The sequence below is a fragment of the Alexandromys fortis genome, unplaced genomic scaffold, assembly GCF_014885135.2.
Source record: "Alexandromys fortis isolate MF-2015 unplaced genomic scaffold, M_Fortis_MF-2015_v1.1 scaffold_119, whole genome shotgun sequence".
NCBI lineage: Eukaryota > Metazoa > Chordata > Mammalia > Rodentia > Cricetidae > Alexandromys > Alexandromys fortis.
This window is the reverse complement of record NW_026067991.1, coordinates 3,951,040-3,971,555: the sequence shown is the minus strand read 5'-3', so window position 1 is coordinate 3,971,555 and position 20,516 is coordinate 3,951,040. Positions and strand designations below refer to the sequence as shown.

The 20,516-nt window shown below is 47.0% G+C and overlaps 1 protein-coding gene across 13 annotated transcripts in view; it reads left to right on the top strand.

The window, feature by feature from the left end:
• Positions 1 to 20,516, top strand: part of Kalrn (kalirin RhoGEF kinase) — a 603,131-nt gene that overhangs the window by 402,627 nt on the left and 179,988 nt on the right. For all 13 annotated transcript variants that reach the window (XM_050159714.1, XM_050159713.1, XM_050159712.1 and 10 more), the window contains exons 29-33: positions 153 to 264; positions 2,133 to 2,323; positions 2,739 to 2,840; positions 4,097 to 4,239; positions 7,507 to 7,609. In XM_050159714.1, coding sequence (XP_050015671.1) covers positions 153 to 264; positions 2,133 to 2,323; positions 2,739 to 2,840; positions 4,097 to 4,239; positions 7,507 to 7,609 — 651 coding nt within the window. The remainder of the gene's footprint in view (positions 1 to 152; positions 265 to 2,132; positions 2,324 to 2,738; positions 2,841 to 4,096; positions 4,240 to 7,506; positions 7,610 to 20,516) is intronic.

The window sequence follows — 20,516 nt, the reverse complement described above, 5'->3', positions numbered from 1 at the left end:
AATAATCCGCATCTCACTTTCTTTATAGCTCTCTCTGAGGGAAGTGTTACAGACAGAGGGAGGCTGGTGTATCATTTACTTGATGGCTTAGGAAAGGGAGGGGTGTGAAGCTGGGCAGATGATCCTAATTGTGTCTGGACTTTTTTCCCCAGGAACTTTTAACTTGCTGTGAAGAAGGGAAAGGGGAGCTCAAGGATGGCCTGGAGGTGATGCTCAGTGTCCCCAAGAAAGCCAATGATGCCATGCATGTCAGCATGCTGGAAGGTAGCTGATCTCCCAGTCCTCTGGGATGCCACCTCCATCCCTAAGACCAGAGAATGTGTGTTAGTAGGGGAAGTAGCATTAAGTCAGGCAAGGAACGAGCCTGGAAAAGGGTAAAAACCAGTTGTTCAGTGAGTCCTTGGCTACCGGCGTGAGGAGCACCACAAACCAGCATGGCTAACACCTGTCTCCAGGTGCCATGAGATCACAGTGCAGGCTGTGATCTTCACTAGCATCAGGCCAGGGCCCCACAGACCTGTTCATATGCAGGTCATTTGCATTGCCTTCAGAGTCAGGAAAACTGGAAGTACTGATTACACAGTATACACCAGTGGCTGTAGTGTGAGATCTACCTCACACACACACACACACACACACACACACACACACACACACCTTTTTCCAAAAAAATTGAACCCAAGTCTTGTCCATAATGAACAAATACTCTACTACTGAGCTACAGCTCTTTTTTCTCTGATATGGTCTCTCTAAACTTTCCAGGCTGTGCTTTGAAATAATGATCCTTGATAAGCCAACCGAATACTTAAAACAGTAGGTATGCACCATCATGCCCAGCTTCTGTAAAATATAAAAGATCACATAACTTAAATTTACCATGGTGACCATTGTCTTATGGAATATATCTATCCACTTAACACTAGCAACTAGCCCTTTGTCCTTCTTGGGAGCTTAGGAAAGCAGGCCCAGCTGGGCGACCCCGACAGAACTTCAGTGGGTTCGAACTGTGTTCTGAGAATCCAGACCAAGTGCAGAATGACGTAAGGCTTTTGGGACATGGTCCTGATTTGTAGCACAGCAGAGCTGCCTGGCAATAAATAGATTTGGTAGCTGGGTAAAGTCTTAACATTCCAGTCTGACAAGCAGACGCTAAGGAAGTAAGTGTGTGGGTGCTCTTTCTCTCCTGGCTTTGACCCACAATACCACCACTCCCACTACCCTCATCTAAGAGACTCGGGGTGGCCTTACTTCCTGGACTACCTGTAGCACAAGAACCCCTAGGTCTTGGAGCTGTAGAGCCAGTTCTGTCCACTCTAGACTAAGCACTAATCACCTGAAGGTGCTCCTGTTGCCACAGTTTCCCCACCTGCTTCATTCCTGTGTACAATGGGCTCCCCAGTACTGGGTGTCCCTTCTTTATAGAAGTGCCCCATTCGTCCAGACCTTCCCTCACCCAGAGACTCGATCCAGGCACTCCAGTATGGCCTGTGGCCCTATGTAATAGAGCTGGTCGAAAGTGCACTTTGATGGACTCTTCTAATACCTACTGAGCCAGAAGCTCTTAGGATAGGGGTGTTCAGAATCAATGTTTTCACGTGCTTTCCAGGTGGTTCTTGTGTGCACTAAAATTTGGGGACCTTCTGGAAGATTCGAAGTATAAATAGAAAGTGTTGAAAGCTTATGCAGCACACTGCTTAGGTGCAAGAAAAGAATCCTAAGGACGGAATATGAGAAATGGGGCAATAATGAATAAAGCAGAGTCAAGGGTACTCCTCTAGACAGTGTTCAACCTCAGCCCCACTCAGAGGTAGGAGCCATGGGAGCTGTGGAGGAAGAAGATGCTCCGAGACTGGGGACTGCCTGTTTGGGGAATACACAGCCCCTCTTACATGGGGAGGGAAGAATCACATGGGATCTTTCAGAAAACCCTACTCATATTGCCTATGTATGTAGGAGACATGGGACAGATGGGTCATGGGAGATGTCTAGCTATGTTCCTAAAGGCAGAAATGCTATGTTAGATCTCCACGGAGGCTAATAGGAAGGAAACCTTTCTCCAAGGGGGAATAGAACACAGCTTCCCCTGAGTATAGTGCTGGAGAAACTCCACAGTGGACATGGGTGTTTTTCAGGGTTCGATGAGAACTTGGATGTACAGGGGGAGTTGATTCTCCAGGATGCCTTTCAAGTGTGGGACCCAAAGTCGCTGATCCGGAAGGGGCGGGAGCGGCACCTGTTCCTCTTTGAGATCTCCTTGGTGTTTAGCAAGGAGATCAAAGACTCTTCAGGACACACGAAATATGTTTACAAGAACAAGCTACTGGTAGGTGGGGCAGGTGGGGCAAGACAAGAGTCCCTACTTCTGTAGAACCCGTGGCAGGAAGGGATATGGACAGATACAGCTCACCTCTTTCTACTCCAAAGCTCTCCTGGACCAAGGCTCATGCCTCCTAACCCCCCCCCTACATCCTCCACTGTGTACCTTAGAGTTCTAGGTCTTTCTGTTTGCTTTGAGCACCTCCCTCCTCATCCCTCCCTGTACCTGCTAATCAGATAAATGCCTGCTGGTCCTCTCATCCTGGGTATATGAACAAAATATCTAGTCTGTTAAAGCTTGATTGACAGAAGCCCCTCCCTCAGCCCTCTCCTCTTTGTTGCCTTCCCCTTCCTATCCCAGCCCTAAGTTTCCCCCACTGCCCTCCCCTTCCCCGCCTCTCACAGGCATTTCCTGTCTACAGACCTCAGAGCTGGGTGTGACCGAGCATGTAGAAGGCGACCCCTGCAAATTCGCCTTGTGGTCTGGGCGCACCCCATCCTCAGACAATAAAACAGTGCTCAAAGTAAGTACTACTCTCTTCCAGCCCAAAACCCGGGTTGGGGTAGTGGGGGAGGGTAGAGGAAGCCACATAAGACTCCAAAAAGCAGGGTCTAGAGACCACTGAGCCACCGGGTCTCTCTTGGGAATGGCAGCATCATGCAGGTGCTGAGAGGCAAAACTACTGTGCAGGTGGACCCAGAATGTCAGAGCCAGATATTCTCCTCAAGTTCAGAGAGGATGGAGAATGACCCATTGTCCTCCCTAACAAGACCCAGTCATCTGGGTTCTGTCCATATGTCCCTTTCTAGTGGCACAAGCAACAAGCCTTTTAGCAAAGGCTTTATCTTCAGTTCAGCTGCTCTGTTTGCTCAGCAGATCGCCCTAAATGTCCTCCATTTATAAGGCGCTCTGTTTAGTGCCATAAAAAAGAGCCGTGTGTAATATATGGTCCCTCTTCCCTGGAAATGTGTGTTCCAGAAGCTCCACTAAGTCCCAGCAGTCTAGAGGCCTAGGGGTCAGTTCAGCTCCCGAGGTTCAGCTTGGTGTGGAGTCACTGTTGGTGGTGGCACTAGCCTGACTAGGTAGGGATACTGCGAATAGAGCTCCCACTGGTCACTTGTTAGTCAAGGAAGTGTCCATTACCAAGGAACAGATGGTCCAGCTCAGGCAAAAGCTTCACAAGTTGTCCACCCTTAATTTGCAGGGTAGTTGCTACCTGCTATGAAGAATTATCTGAAAAAAGGATCCAGGAAGACTGTAGAATATTATAGGCATAAGGGCGGTGCTTCTGATAAGCACTTTTAGCAGCCTCGAGCCCCGACACTGACTGTCAGCCTGTGCAGGCTGTATGGGTGGCACAGCTGTTAAACATCCTGGCATATACCCATTACCCTCTGGTATATAGCCACTGCTTTCAGATACCACAATCTCAAGTGCCTCCAGAGCCTCTTAGAGTCCTCAAGTCAAGTGGTAACCCAGGCCCATCCAGGGCCAATAGCAGATTGGTCAGTGCCTAAGGAATTGTAAAATATTTTTACAAGTCCCCCATAAGGTCTACATTGAGTCTTGAAGTTGGAGATCTCTGAGATTAAAGAGTCAAGGGATAAAGGGCAAAATAAATTCCCCCCAAAGATTTGGCATTTTTGGGATAACAGCTGCATCTGTCGGGTACAGTTCACCCGACCCATCACTGAGGATGGGGCAGTGGGGGGAATTGAATGTGGTTTTTATGAGCAGCAAGAGATGGGTTTCTCAGTGCTTCTTCCTGTGACGCTCTAGGCTTCCAACATCGAAACCAAGCAGGAGTGGATCAAGAATATTCGAGAAGTGATTCAGGAAAGAATCATCCATCTTAAAGGAGCTTTGAAGGAGCCAATACAGCTCCCCAAAACACCAGCCAAACTGAGGAACAATAGTAAGAGGTAACCAGCACCTCTCCCCAGGCTCTGTTGCCCCGTGTGCCTCAGGGAAGGGGATCAGGGTGACCCTTTGTTCCTAGAGGGAACTGTGCTCTCATCCATCTAGGAAGAGCCACGAGCTCTGCCCATGTTGAATTTGGTCATCTTTAAACTTCTCACCAGTCACTGCCCGTTAACGCAGCTGGGGTTCTCTGGGCACTGTTTGCTACCAGAATGCAAGAGGAAGTATAGGTTAGATTACTTCCCCCAAGGACCTTCCAAAAACCATGTCTTGTTCATGGAATGGTTACATAAGAGCAGTAGCCTCCAGAGAGAGTAAATGCTGCCAAAGAGCAGACAGTGGTGGCCCTCTGTGGAGGTGGGGAAGGCTCAGGAAGGACAGTTCCTTGAGTGTGAAGGCCTCCACACTGGTGGCATGGCAGAGGAGTCTATTACAGACCTGGGGTAGGCTGCATGATTGCAGCTCCTGAGGAGGTTTTGTCCTTCACCCTCAATGGTCATTGACTTCAGGCAGCAGAGGACCTATTTCTTGAATATGTCTGGACCCTTCTGAACCCTAACTTCTTCTGAGCCGTAGATGGCTTCTTAGGTGTTTCTTTCTCAAATTACCATGTGGTATGATCACTTCCAGTGACTCTGCTAAGGGTGTTTAGAGAGAAGCATACAACAATTTCACATACGTCTTAAAGAAAAAAAATATACAGGAGCCGGAGAGATGGCTCAGTGGTTAAGAACATTGCCTGCTCTTCCAGAGGTCCTGAGTTCAATTCCCAGCAACCACATGGTGGCTCACAGCCATCTGTAATGAGATCTGGCGCCCCCTTCTGGCTTGCGGGCACACATGGAAGGAATGCTGTACACATAATAAATAAATTTTAAAAAAAAAAAGAAAAAATATACAGTACAGTGAGGTCCTGAGAGGTGTGGTCACCGGTGGTGGCATGGTTTCCACTCCTCCCCAATTCATAAATGGCACAAATCAGAGGGCCTAGCTGACCTTTTGGTATTGCCCAGGATAAGCAAGATGGTGAACCATTACAGAGTCGTGGCCCTGGAATGCTAGCACTGAAAGGTGTGGTGACCCCAAGAAGAGTGTGAATGAAACAGAGACATCCCCAAAGTCATGGCCAGCCTCAGATCGCTTCCCCTGTGCTGCGGGGACCAATTAAGACTCTATTGAAAAAGACCCATCTTCATTGTATGTGCTCATGTCTAGACTCGAGGCTTATTTTAGCACTGGAGATAGACCCTGCTTCAGGGAGGTCCAGCTTCAACAAGGAATACAGAGAGGAAACTGTTATAAGGAATGGATTTTCCAGGGCTGTGTGAGAAGGAAACTTAGTTGCGGCTGATGAGGGTTTCTCTGAAATCTGAGATAGAGTTGGAGGGTTTCTAGAACACAAGAAGGGCATGTCTTAGAAATGTCCCCAACTTCTCTCTGTCCCCTACCTCTTCTCTTATCCTACAAGGAATGGAGAGAAACCCCACAGACTGCAGAGAAAACCAGGCAGCCTGTGCTTCCATTCGCTTGGCTTCCCAGATATAGCAGCAGGGTTTATGGAGGAGTATATTGGCTTGGGGGTTGCCACCCACACTCCTGCCTGGATCGGCCCTTTCAGCCCCCAGAACTGGCTTCATCTGGAATGGACCAGAAGGGTCCATAATAGGCCAAAACAACAGGAAGCAGAAAGTACAGCTAGATCCCAACCACCTCCAAGTGGGGGAGGGGAGGTGGCCCAGACCATCCAAAACAACAGATGATCCGAAGGTTCTTCATCCGGGGCTTTGAAATGCATCACATCACTTCTTTTCACAGCAGATTCCGCCTTCCTACGAGTGTGTGGCTTATGTTATTAAAATAAGTTGGCATTTTCCAAGCCCACAAGTGGTAAGGAAGCAGTCAACTTAGAAATGTTCTGCCTGGGAGAAACTGCTTTTTCTCAGAAAGATGGCCTATGCACACATATGCACTTGCATGGAACCCTCATGCACACGTATGTCCATATACACTCACAGGTATGTCAGGTCGTAGTTGTTCAGACTCCGTGAGAGGAAGTCATTGTAAGTGGCACTCTGCCCTTGCGGTGGGATTCTCCTGCATCCAGTTTCCCCTCGTCTCTCCAGGCTTTTACCCCTCCTCAAGCATCATGGAGTGTGGGTGACTTCTGTGAAAGTGTCCATGGGAATAGCTGTGGCTTCCTCTGCTAGTCCTTTAACCTCAACCCACATCTCCCAAGTTTCCCTAACAGACTAGTCAGCAGTTCCCAGGCAACCATTTCCTCCATGGCTTTGACTCTGGGTTCGGCACAGAGTCAGGACACAATCTTAAGGCAAAGCACTGAAAGAACAATTCGCTGTCAAAACTGTAGTGCTAAGGCCCAGGTCGGGGGTCAAGTGCCATAATAGCGCCAAGGAACACAGCTGCCTCTACTGCCGCTGTGGATGGAGCTGTCTCCACCTTGGAGAAAGAGCCTTTCCCTTCTGTCTTGATGAGAACGCAGCACAAATCAGTATGAAGTCAGTAAGACCCACCAGAAAGAAGACACTAAATGCCTGCTCCATGTGCAGGAGCTTAGCGTTGTTCTGGACTTTGCCAAAGATAATCTTCCCTTGAGGAGATAACCCAACCCATTTTCTTCAGCAGAAAAAATACAAATTTAAAAAATGAAAAATCCATTTACAAGCCTATAGTCTCAACTGCTTGGGAGGCTGAGGCAGGAGGCTTGCTTAGACCCGGGTACCCAAGGCTGATGTGAACAAGCATAGCAAGACAGCATCTTAGAAAAGAAGAAAAAAAAAAAGAGTACCTTATCCATTGTTTTCTTTTTTTTTTCTTACACCAACAGCAAGCCAAACCCCATCTGAGTTATAACATGCAGAACCTTGACCTCTGTGGCTACTGAAAAGGAAGCTTGTTAGTTGGCTAGAAACCCAGGGTCTAAGTATGATATATCTTCCTACTGCCTATATCAGACTCGGTCCCAATTTTTGTAGCTGTCGTTTTTAATGCCCCATCTGCAGTATGGGCTGAAAAGGGGCGTAGGGCCTGCGTCGTGCTGTGCTCAGTCCTGCAGCGATCGTGTGCTTAGGTGGATGAGCTTTCCTGGAAATCACATAGGCTGCACCCATTAACGGGATAATGCTAGACAATCCGGCTGGGGCTGCTCAGCCACCGCTTTGCCGACCCAGCTGGGAAAGCCTTGTGTGCTCGAAACCCACAGTGGCTCCCCCCACCCCCACCCCTGTTTCTTTTCTCTCTTCTTCCTGCAGGGATGGAGTAGAGGATGGTGACAGCCAGGGGGATGGGAGCAGCCAACCAGACACCATATCCATTGCCTCCAGGACCTCTCAGAACACAGTGGACAGTGACAAGGTAAGACAGAGTCCCAACCTGCCTTCCCAACACCCAGACTTGTGGTTGGTTTAGCCAGCCCTGGAGAATTGTGCTCAAAATCCCTCCCACTCTGGAGCCAAACAGCAGGACCCAGCTGTACCATGCCGACCGAGGGGGACGTGCAAGGCTGGATCAGGAGAGCCATGCCGTGTGAAAAGGTGAACAGTGAGAGAGGTGAGGTGTCTCATCCCTCTGAAATACCGCACTGGGCTGCTGAAGTGCTGCCTCAGGAGAAAGGACCTCAGAGAGGCTGAGGTTGGAATAGTGTCCTAGGACACCAGTAGCTGTGGCTGGCTCCTATTTAAAATGGATTTCAAAATTACACGAGTGGTATGGGAAATAGACACATGGACACGACTCTGTAAGGGACTTTGACCCAAAAGGACTCTAGTGGGTAGATGACACTCTTCCCTGGCCACGTACCTGGGAGATTAGGGACAGAGGGACAGAAAGTGTCATTTGAAGGGTAACATCGTCCTCTAAGGAATCCTGATCACTTCACTCCCACACTTTGGAGCAAGCAAGCCACACTAGGAGCTCTGAGGGGAATGCTGGAAAGAGACCGTTCCCCGTGGATTTGCTCCAGCTGCCTGCAGACAGCAGTAGTTGAACTCTGCAGCAAAGAGAGGAGGGGCGCTGGGCCCAGGGCCCCTCACATGTGCTTCCCCACAGTCCAGAACATGAGGTAATCCACTGCTGCATATTCGCAATGTTTCCCATGAAGTTGGACTTTTCCAAACACTCCTTGGCCTGGTCCTTCAGGCTGCCCTTCAGCCTCAAGCAATAAGCTACGTCCATACTTCAGTTAGGTTATCTAAGTTAGTACTTTTCTGCATTCATTAGTTGCTGTTGTTTTTTTTTTTTTCTTTCTTGGAAAAAAAAAATCCACTGAGATCTAAGTGTGGGGACTGTGCCCTAACCCTGCTGCGATAATGGCACCACGTCACCCTAACCACACTTTATTAGACGCAAGGACATTAGAGGTTAATTCCATCTGGCGGTTGCTGTCATGTTTTAAAGCCATTTTCACTAGCCGAATAAATGGAACATTTGAGGTTTTTCTACTTATGAAAACACGAAGGAAACTATTTGTGTTTTCCTGCTCCTCCGGTCTGTTGTCTAATCATACAACTAGACTCTCCTGTGAATAAAAGCGTTCTTTTTCTTAAGCAGTCCCTGGTTGGTAAGTCAAGTGTGCTATTGCCCATGTTCAGGCATAGACTTCCAGCTTTGTTGTTGAGGGACTCACCCCTCGCAGCTGCTAACCCATCGCCCAGGACCCTGACACAGACAGAAAGCCCTGAGCTGGGGCCTCTTTTCTATTTCTTCGCTTGCTGGCAAGGTAAATGAGGCTCGGCTGCACGTTTGACAGCAGGCCTTTTAGTATGAACAGGGGATGCTAACACTTAAACTTCTCTCTAAATAAAATTGAGGGTCCTCCAAGTGACTCCCCGAAGAAGATTTTAGTGGTCAGTGTTAAAGCAGGAAACAGAACTCAGGCCCAACCAGTGCCACGCTTTCCCCTCCTTCTAGAAGCCAGAACTCTCGGTGCTGAGTTCAGCAGCAGGGTGTCCTTTCTATACACGCCACACACAGACCAGACACATATTCCTGTCCAAGCACCTGCCTTGTGCCCAGCCACGTGCTGGAGACTGTGAAGAGATGTGCACTGTCTGTTGAGTGTGACTCCCATCCGTGCAATTTCTTGTTTGCTGTTGTCTCTATGGCCTGGCCATTGGTCCCCGATGCGGACATGGGCTGTGTCTGTCTGTTCCACGGCTGTACTCCTGGCATGCAGCGTATGTCAAGGCTCGGGAACTATTTGTGAAATCAATGAATATACATATGTACTGTTAGGTCTCAGGGAACTGAGGATTAAGAGGCCACTTAAAACGGTTTTCCAAAAGCATCTAAGTATACAAACATCCTATTTTTTAAGACATTAGAATCGTAGCAGGTTTGAACAGAAAACTTAGTAAGCTGGACTACTTTCCCTGTTGGGACCATCAGCCCCCAGCCACCTTTTCTGGCCAGGCAGAAGGTGAGGAGGTGATCAGTTCTGCTCCATATATGAAGCCTAGAAAAACCACTTGTTTTCAAACAAACATTGTAATAGCCTGTTGATGGCGATGCCACTCCCAACCCAGCAGTGAGGACTCCTGTGACTTGCTTCCCCCGAGGTCCAGCAATTTCTCCAACTCATAGGTGTCATCAACCTATGATGGTCCTTCCACCTCTCCTAGGAGACCAGAGAAGCCTGCTTTCCAGCTAACCAGATAAAAGACTCTGGCCTGACTCAGAAGGGTAACTGATGGCGGCTGCAAGGGAAGGTCAGGTTAGGGACCTCACAGAAATCCGTCACTCCAGCAGGGGGCTTCCTTCATCATACCAGCTCTTCCTCCTCAGATGTCACTGGGAAGAACAAGTGGCATATGTCTACCTGGTTGGCTGGCTGACATTTGGTACAAGCTAACTTGCAGTATTGTGGTACGAATGTGGTGCTTCAGCAGACTGGGAGGGATTTCATGAGTTCTTGAGTAGATTCCAATCTCTGGTTATCACCAGCTGTCAGCAGCTAATTATCTGTGTTGGTCCTAAGATGAGGTGGCTTCTTTAGTTGACCTGTCTGTCAAGAGAGAGGCATTTCCCCTCCCCTCTACATTTTAGCCTCGGGATTCTTCAGGCATAGACGTGTGTTGCTAGCCTTGACTCGTGGGTTGGTTTATTATTAGTGGATTATGATCTACTTCTGCCTGACATCGAATAATCCAAAGTTGACTACTTTTGAACAATGGTAGGCCCTTGGGCTGTGGGTATTTAGAGACATGAGTCATTTTCCTAGTCTTTGAAGGTTATATTAGAAGTCTTTGGTTTCTCCAGCTGTGATTATATTAATATGTTCCCAGATTATTCCATTTCCTGGGCTACCTCCCATTGGACTTCTTCAGTGTATCAATTCTATATAAAACAGGGTATTTAGAAGGGTTGGCAATTTGAACATGAGATCTGGCCGTGAATACATGCCCTAGCATTGCTGCGTTCAGAACTACCCCTAAGATGCTCGTGGTTTCTATTCTGGTACCCAGTGTTACTTGTGTAATATCCATGCCTTTTTCATGGACAGACTTAGTTAGGCAGGTGACTTAGAAATCTGAGTATAGAACAACTTTGTGTCCACTCAATTCTCTGGTCTAGACCCACCCCATGTTCCAGCATGTTCTGAATATAAAGAACTCCGTTCACTGTGTTAGCTACATCTCCCAGAACAACCTTCTGTTCCTTCCTCCATATTCTTGCTTTTTAGCATGGAAGGCCAGTATGCAGCGTCCTTTCTCACCTCCCATGTGGAAGCCCCTATTCTAGCCCCTCTCTAAGGCCTTAGGAGATGGATATTCTACCTCCTTTCCCTGTGGCAGAGGAGCGGGGACTATTGGCTTAAGCTGTGAGCCTCCCCCTTAGTGAGAACCTAGTTCATTATTCATAATTCTGCATTAAACCCTTGCAAAGCTGAGCTGAGTGCCTCCGGAGATAAATCCCACTAATCACTCTCCCAAACTTGCTTTTGTTTGATCCTCAAATGGATCTACATAATTAGGTTTTCCACAGGCCTACATTGCACAAAGGTGCTATTTCTTCAAGGCAAATGAAAGTGCTTACTTCATCCCACAGTGGGCCAACCCTGGTCTGTCTGGGGGTTTGCTAGTGCTGCTCAGAGCAGGGCAGCCTCCCTTCAGGCCCCTCCCCTTGAGACCTTGAGTTCTGGGGCTTGAGTTCTGTGCTACCACACAGCAAGTATCTGGATCCACAGAACTCTAGTCAAGGAAGGCAGTGATGAGGCGTCAGTGAGGAGAGTCTTCTTTCTCGCCATGGATGCCTGCCAGATGCTGATGGTAGAATACAGACATCTGCACTACGATGAGCCTGGTGCATGCATTCAGGGCAGGTATGGTGGGTGTAGCCAGTGAAATTGGATTGAATTAAACAACACAGATCCATCCTAGGGGAGATACCCTCTATGCAAAAAGCACTGTTAACCTCTGGACATGTCCACACTAGCTGAAGAGAGAGACGTTGAAATGAAATTGAACTGTGGGCGCAGTTCTCTATAAATAATAATAAGGAAACGAACACTTGCAAAACATCTTACAATTGGTGTGGGATATGAATGCAGAACCTAAGTAGTGAGCTGGTGCGAGCCAAGATACAGGGTAGATCAGGGATGCTGGTATGACGCGGAATGGGGAAATACATGGGGAAGGATAGAGGTTTGAGGAGCTGGTGTTAACGCCTGGTGTTAACTCTGAATTATCAGTTCAATGCGGTGGGTTATGACCAGTTTTGATTTAATGATTGGGAAGAAATAATAGCATCTCCATGTCCTGATGAGAGCATCAGAGAAATAAACACCTCGTTTATTTTCATTAGATGTAAAACTTATTCTGGATAGAAAATGAACGAATCGCTTGGAGAAAAGGGGAATCTCTTCAATTAAATAGTTCATGAGTGGACAAACAATAGATAGTCTTATAGAGTACAGACAGAGATAAAGCTCCTCAAAGAATACACCCTAAATCTAATCCCTCACATGTAGAGCCTTAACTGAGATGCCCATACATGTGATCTATTGATGGCATACAAGGCAGATACACATGTAGTTCAGATGGTATTAAGCTTCAGGCAGGAATCGCCAACTGTGCACTATCTGCAGCAACTACCAGTTGTGTGCTGCCTGAGGCGAGGTCAACTGTATACTGTCTGAAGCATTACCAGCTGTGCACTGCCTGAGGCTATCACCAGCTGTGCACTGCCTGAGGCTATCACCAGCTGTGCACTGCCTGAGGCTATCACCAGCTGTGCACTGTCTGAAGCTATCACCAGCTGTGCACTGTCTGAAGCTATCACCAGCTGTGCACTGTCTGAAGCTATCACCAGCTGTGCACTGTCTGAAGCTATCACCAGCTGTGCACTGTCTGAAGCTATCACCAGCTGTGCACTGTCTGAAGCTATCACCAGCTGTGCACTGTCTGAAGCTATCACCAGCTGTGCACTGTCTGAAGCTATCACCAGCTGTGCACTGTCTGAAGCTATCACCAGCTGTGCACTGTCTGAAGCTATCACCAGCTGTGCACTGTCTGAAGCTATCACCAGCTGTGCACTGTCTGAAGCTATCACCAGCTGTGCACTGTCTGAAGCTATCACCAGCTGTGCACTGTCTGAAGCTATCACCAGCTGTGCACTGTCTGAAGCTATCACCAGCTGTGCACTGTCTGAAGCTATCACCAGCTGTGCACTGCCTGAGGCTATCACCAGCTGTGCATTGCCTGAGGCTATAGCCAGCTGTGCACTGCCTGAGGCTATAGCCAGCTGTGCACTGCCCGAGGCTATAGCCAGCTGTGCACTACTTGAAGCAAGGGCCTTGGTCTTTCATGTCAGATGGGAGCTTTGAGCGGCCAGTAGGCACAGAGCTGTGGCTGCACAGGCAGGAAAGGAGATCCAGGTAGGATTTCGTCGCATCTACAGCAGGGAGCATGTGATTGGTAGCAAGGGGATGGGTCCTAAGATCAGGCCTGGACTCCATACTGACTTGCTCATGATCTAGGATGGTCACATTATGTCACAACTCTATCAAAGAGAACAGTGAATGTCTTTCCCAGAGTTCTGAAGGTCCAGATGAGATCATTTCTAAAATTTGTGTAGGACTCGGGGACCCCAGGGCCCAGGGAAGGTCTCCACCTCAGCTACCCAAGACAGGAAAATTAACAACATGCTACCTGGAGTTTGAAGAGGCCACAGGCTACTGAGTTTTGTCTCTGAAGAGACAGCCAAATGCCCACCAGTACGGAGACAGAGACTAAGCTCACATGATGTGTTTTACTTGAGAAATTCTTAAGAGGCAAAGGGGACCACCCAAGTTGAGTTTGAGACATGTGATCATGACAGATGTCTTGGTCAACTGTGTGCACCACCAGCTGTCCACCAGGCCATGAGGACTTCTGAGGTCCCAGGCAAGCCTGGGAGAAATAGGCTGTAGCTATTCTTTAACTGAGTCTTTGGAGTCAGTGGGCCTGAAGATTTCATAAACTATCCCCAGATAGAGAGGGGGATGCTGCCTCCCATTCCATCACAAAACACTTCAGAAGAGTATGCAGCTGTACCTCTACCTACCGGGGCTGGGGGTGCATGTACTGAAATTTGAACCATGAAAGCAGTGTGGTCTTGATTCTCAGGCGCTCACACCCCAGGCCTCAGTGTGTTCGGCTGTAATCACAGCATAAATCTCAGTTAAAAGGATTCTGATTTTCCTCCTTATCTTAGTCCTTTCTTGTAAGAAAATACCACTTCCACTTTACGATTTCAAGCCCCAAGTGTAATTTAGGTTTTTTATTTATTTATTTTGTGTTATTTAATGTCTCATCTTAAAGTCCAGGGCTAGACTTGAAACTCATTTTTTCCTAGCCTAGTTTTCCCGTTGTTCTTTTCCACAGTGCTTGGGTAGCTGGGGGAGAGGAGATGGCAGAGGAGTCCAGGACTGTCAGGACACCCTGTAGCCCCATCTGTGGGTGCTCTGTCACCTCCTGAAAATGCAGTCCCCATTTCTCAGTGATGTTTGTCACAGCATCAGTTTGCCATATGAGTGGTTCAAGTCCCTGCAATGTCCACCAGATGACAGGAAATGCCTGGGGACAGAGTAAAACCTTTCCTCCCGACATTATAGTAATTAATAAGTCTCAGTAACATTCCATCAGTTAATTTTCCCCCTCGAGAAACCAGTCATCAGAACTGCCAATCATCTGAAAAAGCAAGTAAGTGTCATGAAAGGCAGGGGCTGGGGAGGACTTTGTTGAGCCCGGGCAGTTAACTGGAAGCTTTGGGGATCCTCTGCCAGGGTCAGAACCTTCAGCTGCACAAAGTATCTTTGTTCTAAGTGTTGGCATGGCATGGGTGTCCTCACTGAAGGACTGGGGAGGGTTTGGGAAAGTTATATGCCAATGGTTAGAGCTGTAAGTAAAGGCTGCAGGCATTACCCAAGGCCTTGGCTCATTCAGGGTGAGCCTGAAATTTGGAATCACAAATTTAGAGAAGAGACCCTGGGAGTGGTGGCACAGGTCTTAAATCCTAACACCGAGGAGGCAGAGGCAGGTGGATCTCTGAGTTTGAGGCCAGCTTGGTCTACAGAGCTAGTCCCAGGATAGCCAGGGTTTCATGGAAAAACCCCCTCCTGGAAAACCAGAAACAAAAAGAAGTAGGAAAGGAAGGAAATTTAGAAACACCCCAGAAATCATCAAGCCTTCAATCACCAACCAACATCCTTCATTGTTGAAAAGTAACCAAGTGACTTATTCAGAGTCACGAAGCCACTTGATGACAGTGTGACCTGATCAGTCAAACCCAAGTCTGTCTCCCCAGGTCCATCAGATTTAAAACGGTACCGTTGCTGTGCCCTTCATAGTTCAGCTTGTTGATCTGCCCGCTTCTTGTGCTGCTGCTGCTCCACCCTCCCCCGTAGGCAGTGAACCCACGGCAACCCTGAGCAAGTGGCAAGGTGGTGCTATAGCCCATACTGGCTCTGGGCTGGCGCGTGAGTAGCAGTGCCTATCACAGACTCTTTAATACCAAGGACCGATGACTCACGCCGTGGCCTTGGTAGGGGTGTAATTCTGCCCCAGAGTCATTCAGCCTCCCAAGAAGATTCCTGTCCTGTCGGGCTCTGAGCACATGGCAGTGAGTGCTGGGATGCAGCAAGGCTGATCCCTATCTTGGAGCTGCCTGGGAGGAGCGAGTTTCCAGAACCAACTCAGCCCTGCTGTAGTTGCGCCAAGTTTGCACCAAGAGAAATCCTATTTCATTGTTAACTTCTTGGTGGAAGGCGAAAGCAAATCTGAAAACAAGCCACAATGTTCAAGTGGATTAACTGGCGGCAGACCAGGGCAAACAAGACCCAAGTGAGTACGCCTCCAATCCCACATGTTCTTCTGGGGACAGGGAAATGGACAGGTGGACAGGCAGACACAGCTTGGAGGACAGAGGCGGAGAGCGAAGTGACAGCATTCGGGGCAAGTACTGGAGGATTCCTAGAGTCCTGTCTGCATTCCGTTTCCTCCTTACGTGAGGAAAAGTATTGTGCGGAAGGAAGGAAGGAAGGAAGGAAGGAAGGAAGGAAGGAAGGAAGGAAGGAAGGAAGGAAGGAAGGAAGGAAGGAAGGAAGGAAGGAGAAAGAAGGAAAGATTGACTTTGCTTGGTGGGTGGAGCAAGCTGGGAAGCCTGCTCTCCAGAGCTCCCAGATGAGTAGCAGTGACTTTGGGATCGCAATGCCTATGTTGACCTCTTTCAATAGTGTGATCATTAGCCCTTTGAAACCTCAAGCAGAAACTGCACGGGGAATCAGTGCAGTGTAGGGTGGACAGTGCAGACTGATGCTGGTTTGAAGGCTTGGCTTTGTAGAAGCTGATGTTCCTTCTGTCCGAGTGTGCTGTGATAGAGAAACACAGCCCACGGTACCTGATCCTGTAACATAGCATTCTGGGGGAAAGCTTTTGGGCTGGCTTTCCCACCATTGCCCTGATTCTTGACCTTGAGTGCTGGTTGAAGTGCCTCTCTCTGGCAGTTGAGCGCCATTTGGTTCATTACTGTTGGCTTCTGCAACCCATCATGACCACTGTGGTGAGGGGGTGGGGAGTGTAACATTTTGATGAGGTCATGTGATCATTGTTTACCCTGTTTGGTAGATTTCTCCAAGGAGCTAACACTAAGGACATAATTTTTTACCTTGGGACATCTCCCAGGAGCGACAGGCAGCAGGTGCCCCTTTGAGGAACAGCCACCTCTGCTCTGACTGTCTTATGAGAGAAACTGCTCTAAGTAGTTAGGGTCTATATGGATCAGACCTTAGAGAGTGCCCACCCCTCTCCCCACTACTGCCCTGCTGTGGATGGGTGTGGCCTTGTGTGTGCTGGAGCAGCCATTTCCCTATTGCAGGATGCTTAGATTTCTGTCTCTTTGTAGTGACTTAGTCCTGAGTCTTATGAGCTTCAAGAAGGCAAAAGGCAGTCTTCTTTTAGAGTGCTGCTTTTGGTCCTGTTTGAATTTATTTTTTTCGAGGCAGGGTTTCTTTGTGTAGCTTTGGCTGCCCTAGAACTCACTCTGTAGATCTACCTGCCTCTGCCTCCCATGTGCAGAGGGCATAGGCCACCACTGCACAACCTCTTTGGAATTGTTAACAGACAGAGCTTCCAGAGGGTAATTCCCACAGACCCCATGAGGCCCTGCTGATCTGAGCCATGGACTGCTCTTGCCTCCATTGCTGTCTACCCTACCCCTCTGAACTTTATGATATAGTGATAGAAAGGCAACAGCAAACGCGAGAAGTAGACACAGCTTTCTCTAAGCCCAGGCTCCTTCGAGGTTGCATTGTCTCTGCTGCATGAGTGAGTTTCAGAAGGTTTCTTGTTTTTCTGTAGCATACTTGCAATGAGAAGCAGGTTGGCTTAGTGAACAGAAGATAAGAAAATTCTTCTCCTCAGGATTTGGGGGTTATGCTATCTTTGTATCTGGTTGATAATTCATCAACCATCTGTTAAGCTCCTACCCTGCACCTTGCACAATTCCAGACACAGAGGCCAAGGCTATAAGTAAAGACACAGAAACATTGCTTGGAGCGTTTGCTGCTGTGAGCCCAGGTATGGTCAATTTAAGTTAGGCATCGTGAAAAGATCCAGTCCACAGAGAGGGGAAACTGTGCTGCACTCAGATGGTGGACTCTGAACTCCACAGTGTGGAGCCCCCCATCTCACCTCTCTACTCCTAGGGAGAACAGTGAAGCTTGATCTCATTCATGAAGCTTTCCTTGACACCTGTCCCCCCACCAAAAAAGTTTGCAGGACATGTTCTCTGACATTTAACTTTAAAGTAAACCGGCTGGATGTCCAAATCAGTAAACTTTCTGTTTAAAGGGCAGGCTACTGGAAAAATTTCCCACATTTTAAAACAGGACAAGGTCAGTGGGGAGAACAGAAAACCTCGTCAAATCTGTTACCACACTAAGTTTTTTTTTTTTAATTCAGTGTCATTGAATTGAGTGTCCCTGATAACTGGAACCCTGGATTCGCTCTATACAGGATAGTCTCTGCCCTTGCCTGCAGCCCTGAGTTCACACCCAGGTGTCCTGCAGGTGACCATAGGCAGCAGCCATGCAGTTGTGTGTGTGTGTGTGTGTGTGTGTGTGTGTGTGTGTGTGTGTGTGTTCCTCGAATGAGACAAATGTGCTGACTCTCACGTTTTGCCAGTTTCTGTGGGGAGCATCAGAGATGTTGCTGAGATGAATGTGTCTGTTGAGATATGATTCATTCACCCCAGGACAATGCTGCTTTGAAAGACAAATTTAGCCTGGGAGCCGGGAAGATTTTGACACTAAAAGTCAAATTCATCCTTGCCTTGAAGTTCATCTTCCTTTCTAGTCTTCTTTGTATCAATTTTGAGCCCAAAATATTAGTTCTAATCCTGGATAATATGTCAAAGAGCAGTGCTTCTGAAACATTTGTATCCAAAAAAGTACTTTATTTTGATATAGAATCAGACATTTAAAAAACACATGGGAATTATGAAAACGTTTCCCATATCATCTTTACCCAAACCATTTTGTAGTTTCTCTTGCTCAGCTAATCCAACCTGTTTTCTTTAATTAAGGGATATACTCTGGGACGTTTAAATAATTATTGAGGCATTGATGCACTTGCAATATAAAATGTTTATATTCTTCTAGAGACCTTCCTTTAAAATATAAAACCTTAGACATTTATTTGTTCTATTTATTATTCTTTAAAAAAAAAACTTTTAGGCTTTTAAGATGGCTCAGAGGGCGAGGATGCTTGCTGCCTAACCCAGGGACCTAGACTCAATATTTGGAACCCACTTGGTAGGAGGGAGGAAATGGGCTCCCGCAAGTTGTCCTCTGACCTGCATATGTACACCATGTCATGTACATGCATGAATAGAGAAGTGTCAAAAACAAAACCCTTTCAGACAGAGGTAGCATACAGTAGGTACTGGTTTAGATTTTTCCATGTAATAAATCTGCAATATTGTTTCACCGCAGACCTTGAAGTTGCTGCCTTTTCCGTGGTGGCACACGCCGTCACGACAGCACCACAGTGCATTGAACACTGTCTGTTGATGGGAAGGCAGGATGGTTCTAGTCTGTTGCCCTTGCTAATGAGGCTGTAATTAGTAACCTTAAGTTACCTCCCTGGAAGTAGAATTACCGCATCAGAGGGAATATACATTTTAAATTTCCGTAGGAATGTAAAGAACACCTGACCTCAATCCCTACTCCCCAGGTGTGTGTATGAGTACTGGTTGCACTGCAGAGTTGCACCCTGTCGTCAAGATCATCTTCTCCAATCAGCCAGATTCTTTAAAGTAATCGCTATTCATTTTGCTCCTTTACAGTTTGTGTAGCTGCCAGTGTTGCGCCTATTTATGTTTCTATTATCTTTATCGAAACGTGTAACACTGCATCTGTGTACCGCAGGAGAGCTATAACTCTGAATAGCTATTATTTATAAACTTATTTTTATAAGATGCATTCTAAGCATCTGATTTATAGTAAACTTTAAAATGTCTCCAAACGTGAAATACGTGTACTAAAATACACAGCACAACTGAAGATGTCCGTGGATCAGTTATAGTAAGTAGATGCAGCCATGCAGACAGTGAAGTAGAACACCACTCAATTCCCAGAACTCCCATGCACCCTCCTGGACACAGTCCTGAGTTTCTTGCCCTAGGGGTAACCATACCCCTCACATTTATAGGATTCTTATCTTATAGCCTCACCTCCTATATAAATGCCCCTTAGTAATATAGTTCCAATGGGACTAGTAATGTAGTTTTTCTGGCTAGCATCAGACCCTGGATTTTTTTCTGTTTCAATTTTGTCACTTACCATTGTTTTATGGGATCCATCCATGCTGATGTGTAGAGCTGTTGGGTCATTTTCACTGTTGTGTGGTATTCTGCCCTGTGAATGTATGAAACTTTGTCCATTCTTTGCACAGAAGGTTGTGAGATGTTTATTATGAACTGGCGAACACAGTTCAGCTTTTCCAGTTGTTGAACTAGGAATGGAACTTCTAGGTGGTAGGTCGTGTGTATGTCTCTTGAGCCAAATGACATTCCTCCCACTGTGCGAAAGACTCTCAGTTGTTCTGCCTTCCCAGACTGTGGTCTGCTGGGCTGTAGTAACCCCGGCTTCTGGTGTTGTGTTTCTCTGATTCCTCAAAGGACCGCATATCTCCCTGGGCCTTGAATTTCCTCCTTCCCAAAGTCGACCCAAGCATTTTATCTGTGTCTAGTAGACTGCTTGGAGATTTGTTTGTTTTTTCTTAATTCAATACTAGGAGTTTATATTTTAGTTATGAGTCTATGTGATTATAAATGTATATACCTGTTCTTAGTCTGTGGCTTGTCTTCCTATTCTCTGTTTTGCATCTTGATAAGTATATAATTTCATTTTTTAGGCAATATACTGAAAAGTTAGGGTGTCATGGGATATGACAAAAAAGCATTTTTTTATATTTAGTATTTCAAAATAGCTTACCATTTATGTATTCACAGAAGAATGTACTGATATGAAGACAACACATACTACAGGTTTCTGTCAGCCCCTAAATTCTGAAAAGTAAGAACTAGTAAATTATTTAAAATGCATTCATGTTTTCCTTAATACACATCTAGTGTGTGATAATAGTGTGGAATTAACGCAGTGAAACGTTAGCAGAAAGATGAGAAATCCAATTAATTTGGCACTTAGCTGCCCAACAAACAGACCCAAGATGTGGGAAGGAAGTCTGTGCGTGACAAAGCCAAACATCTGTATCCACAACAAGCT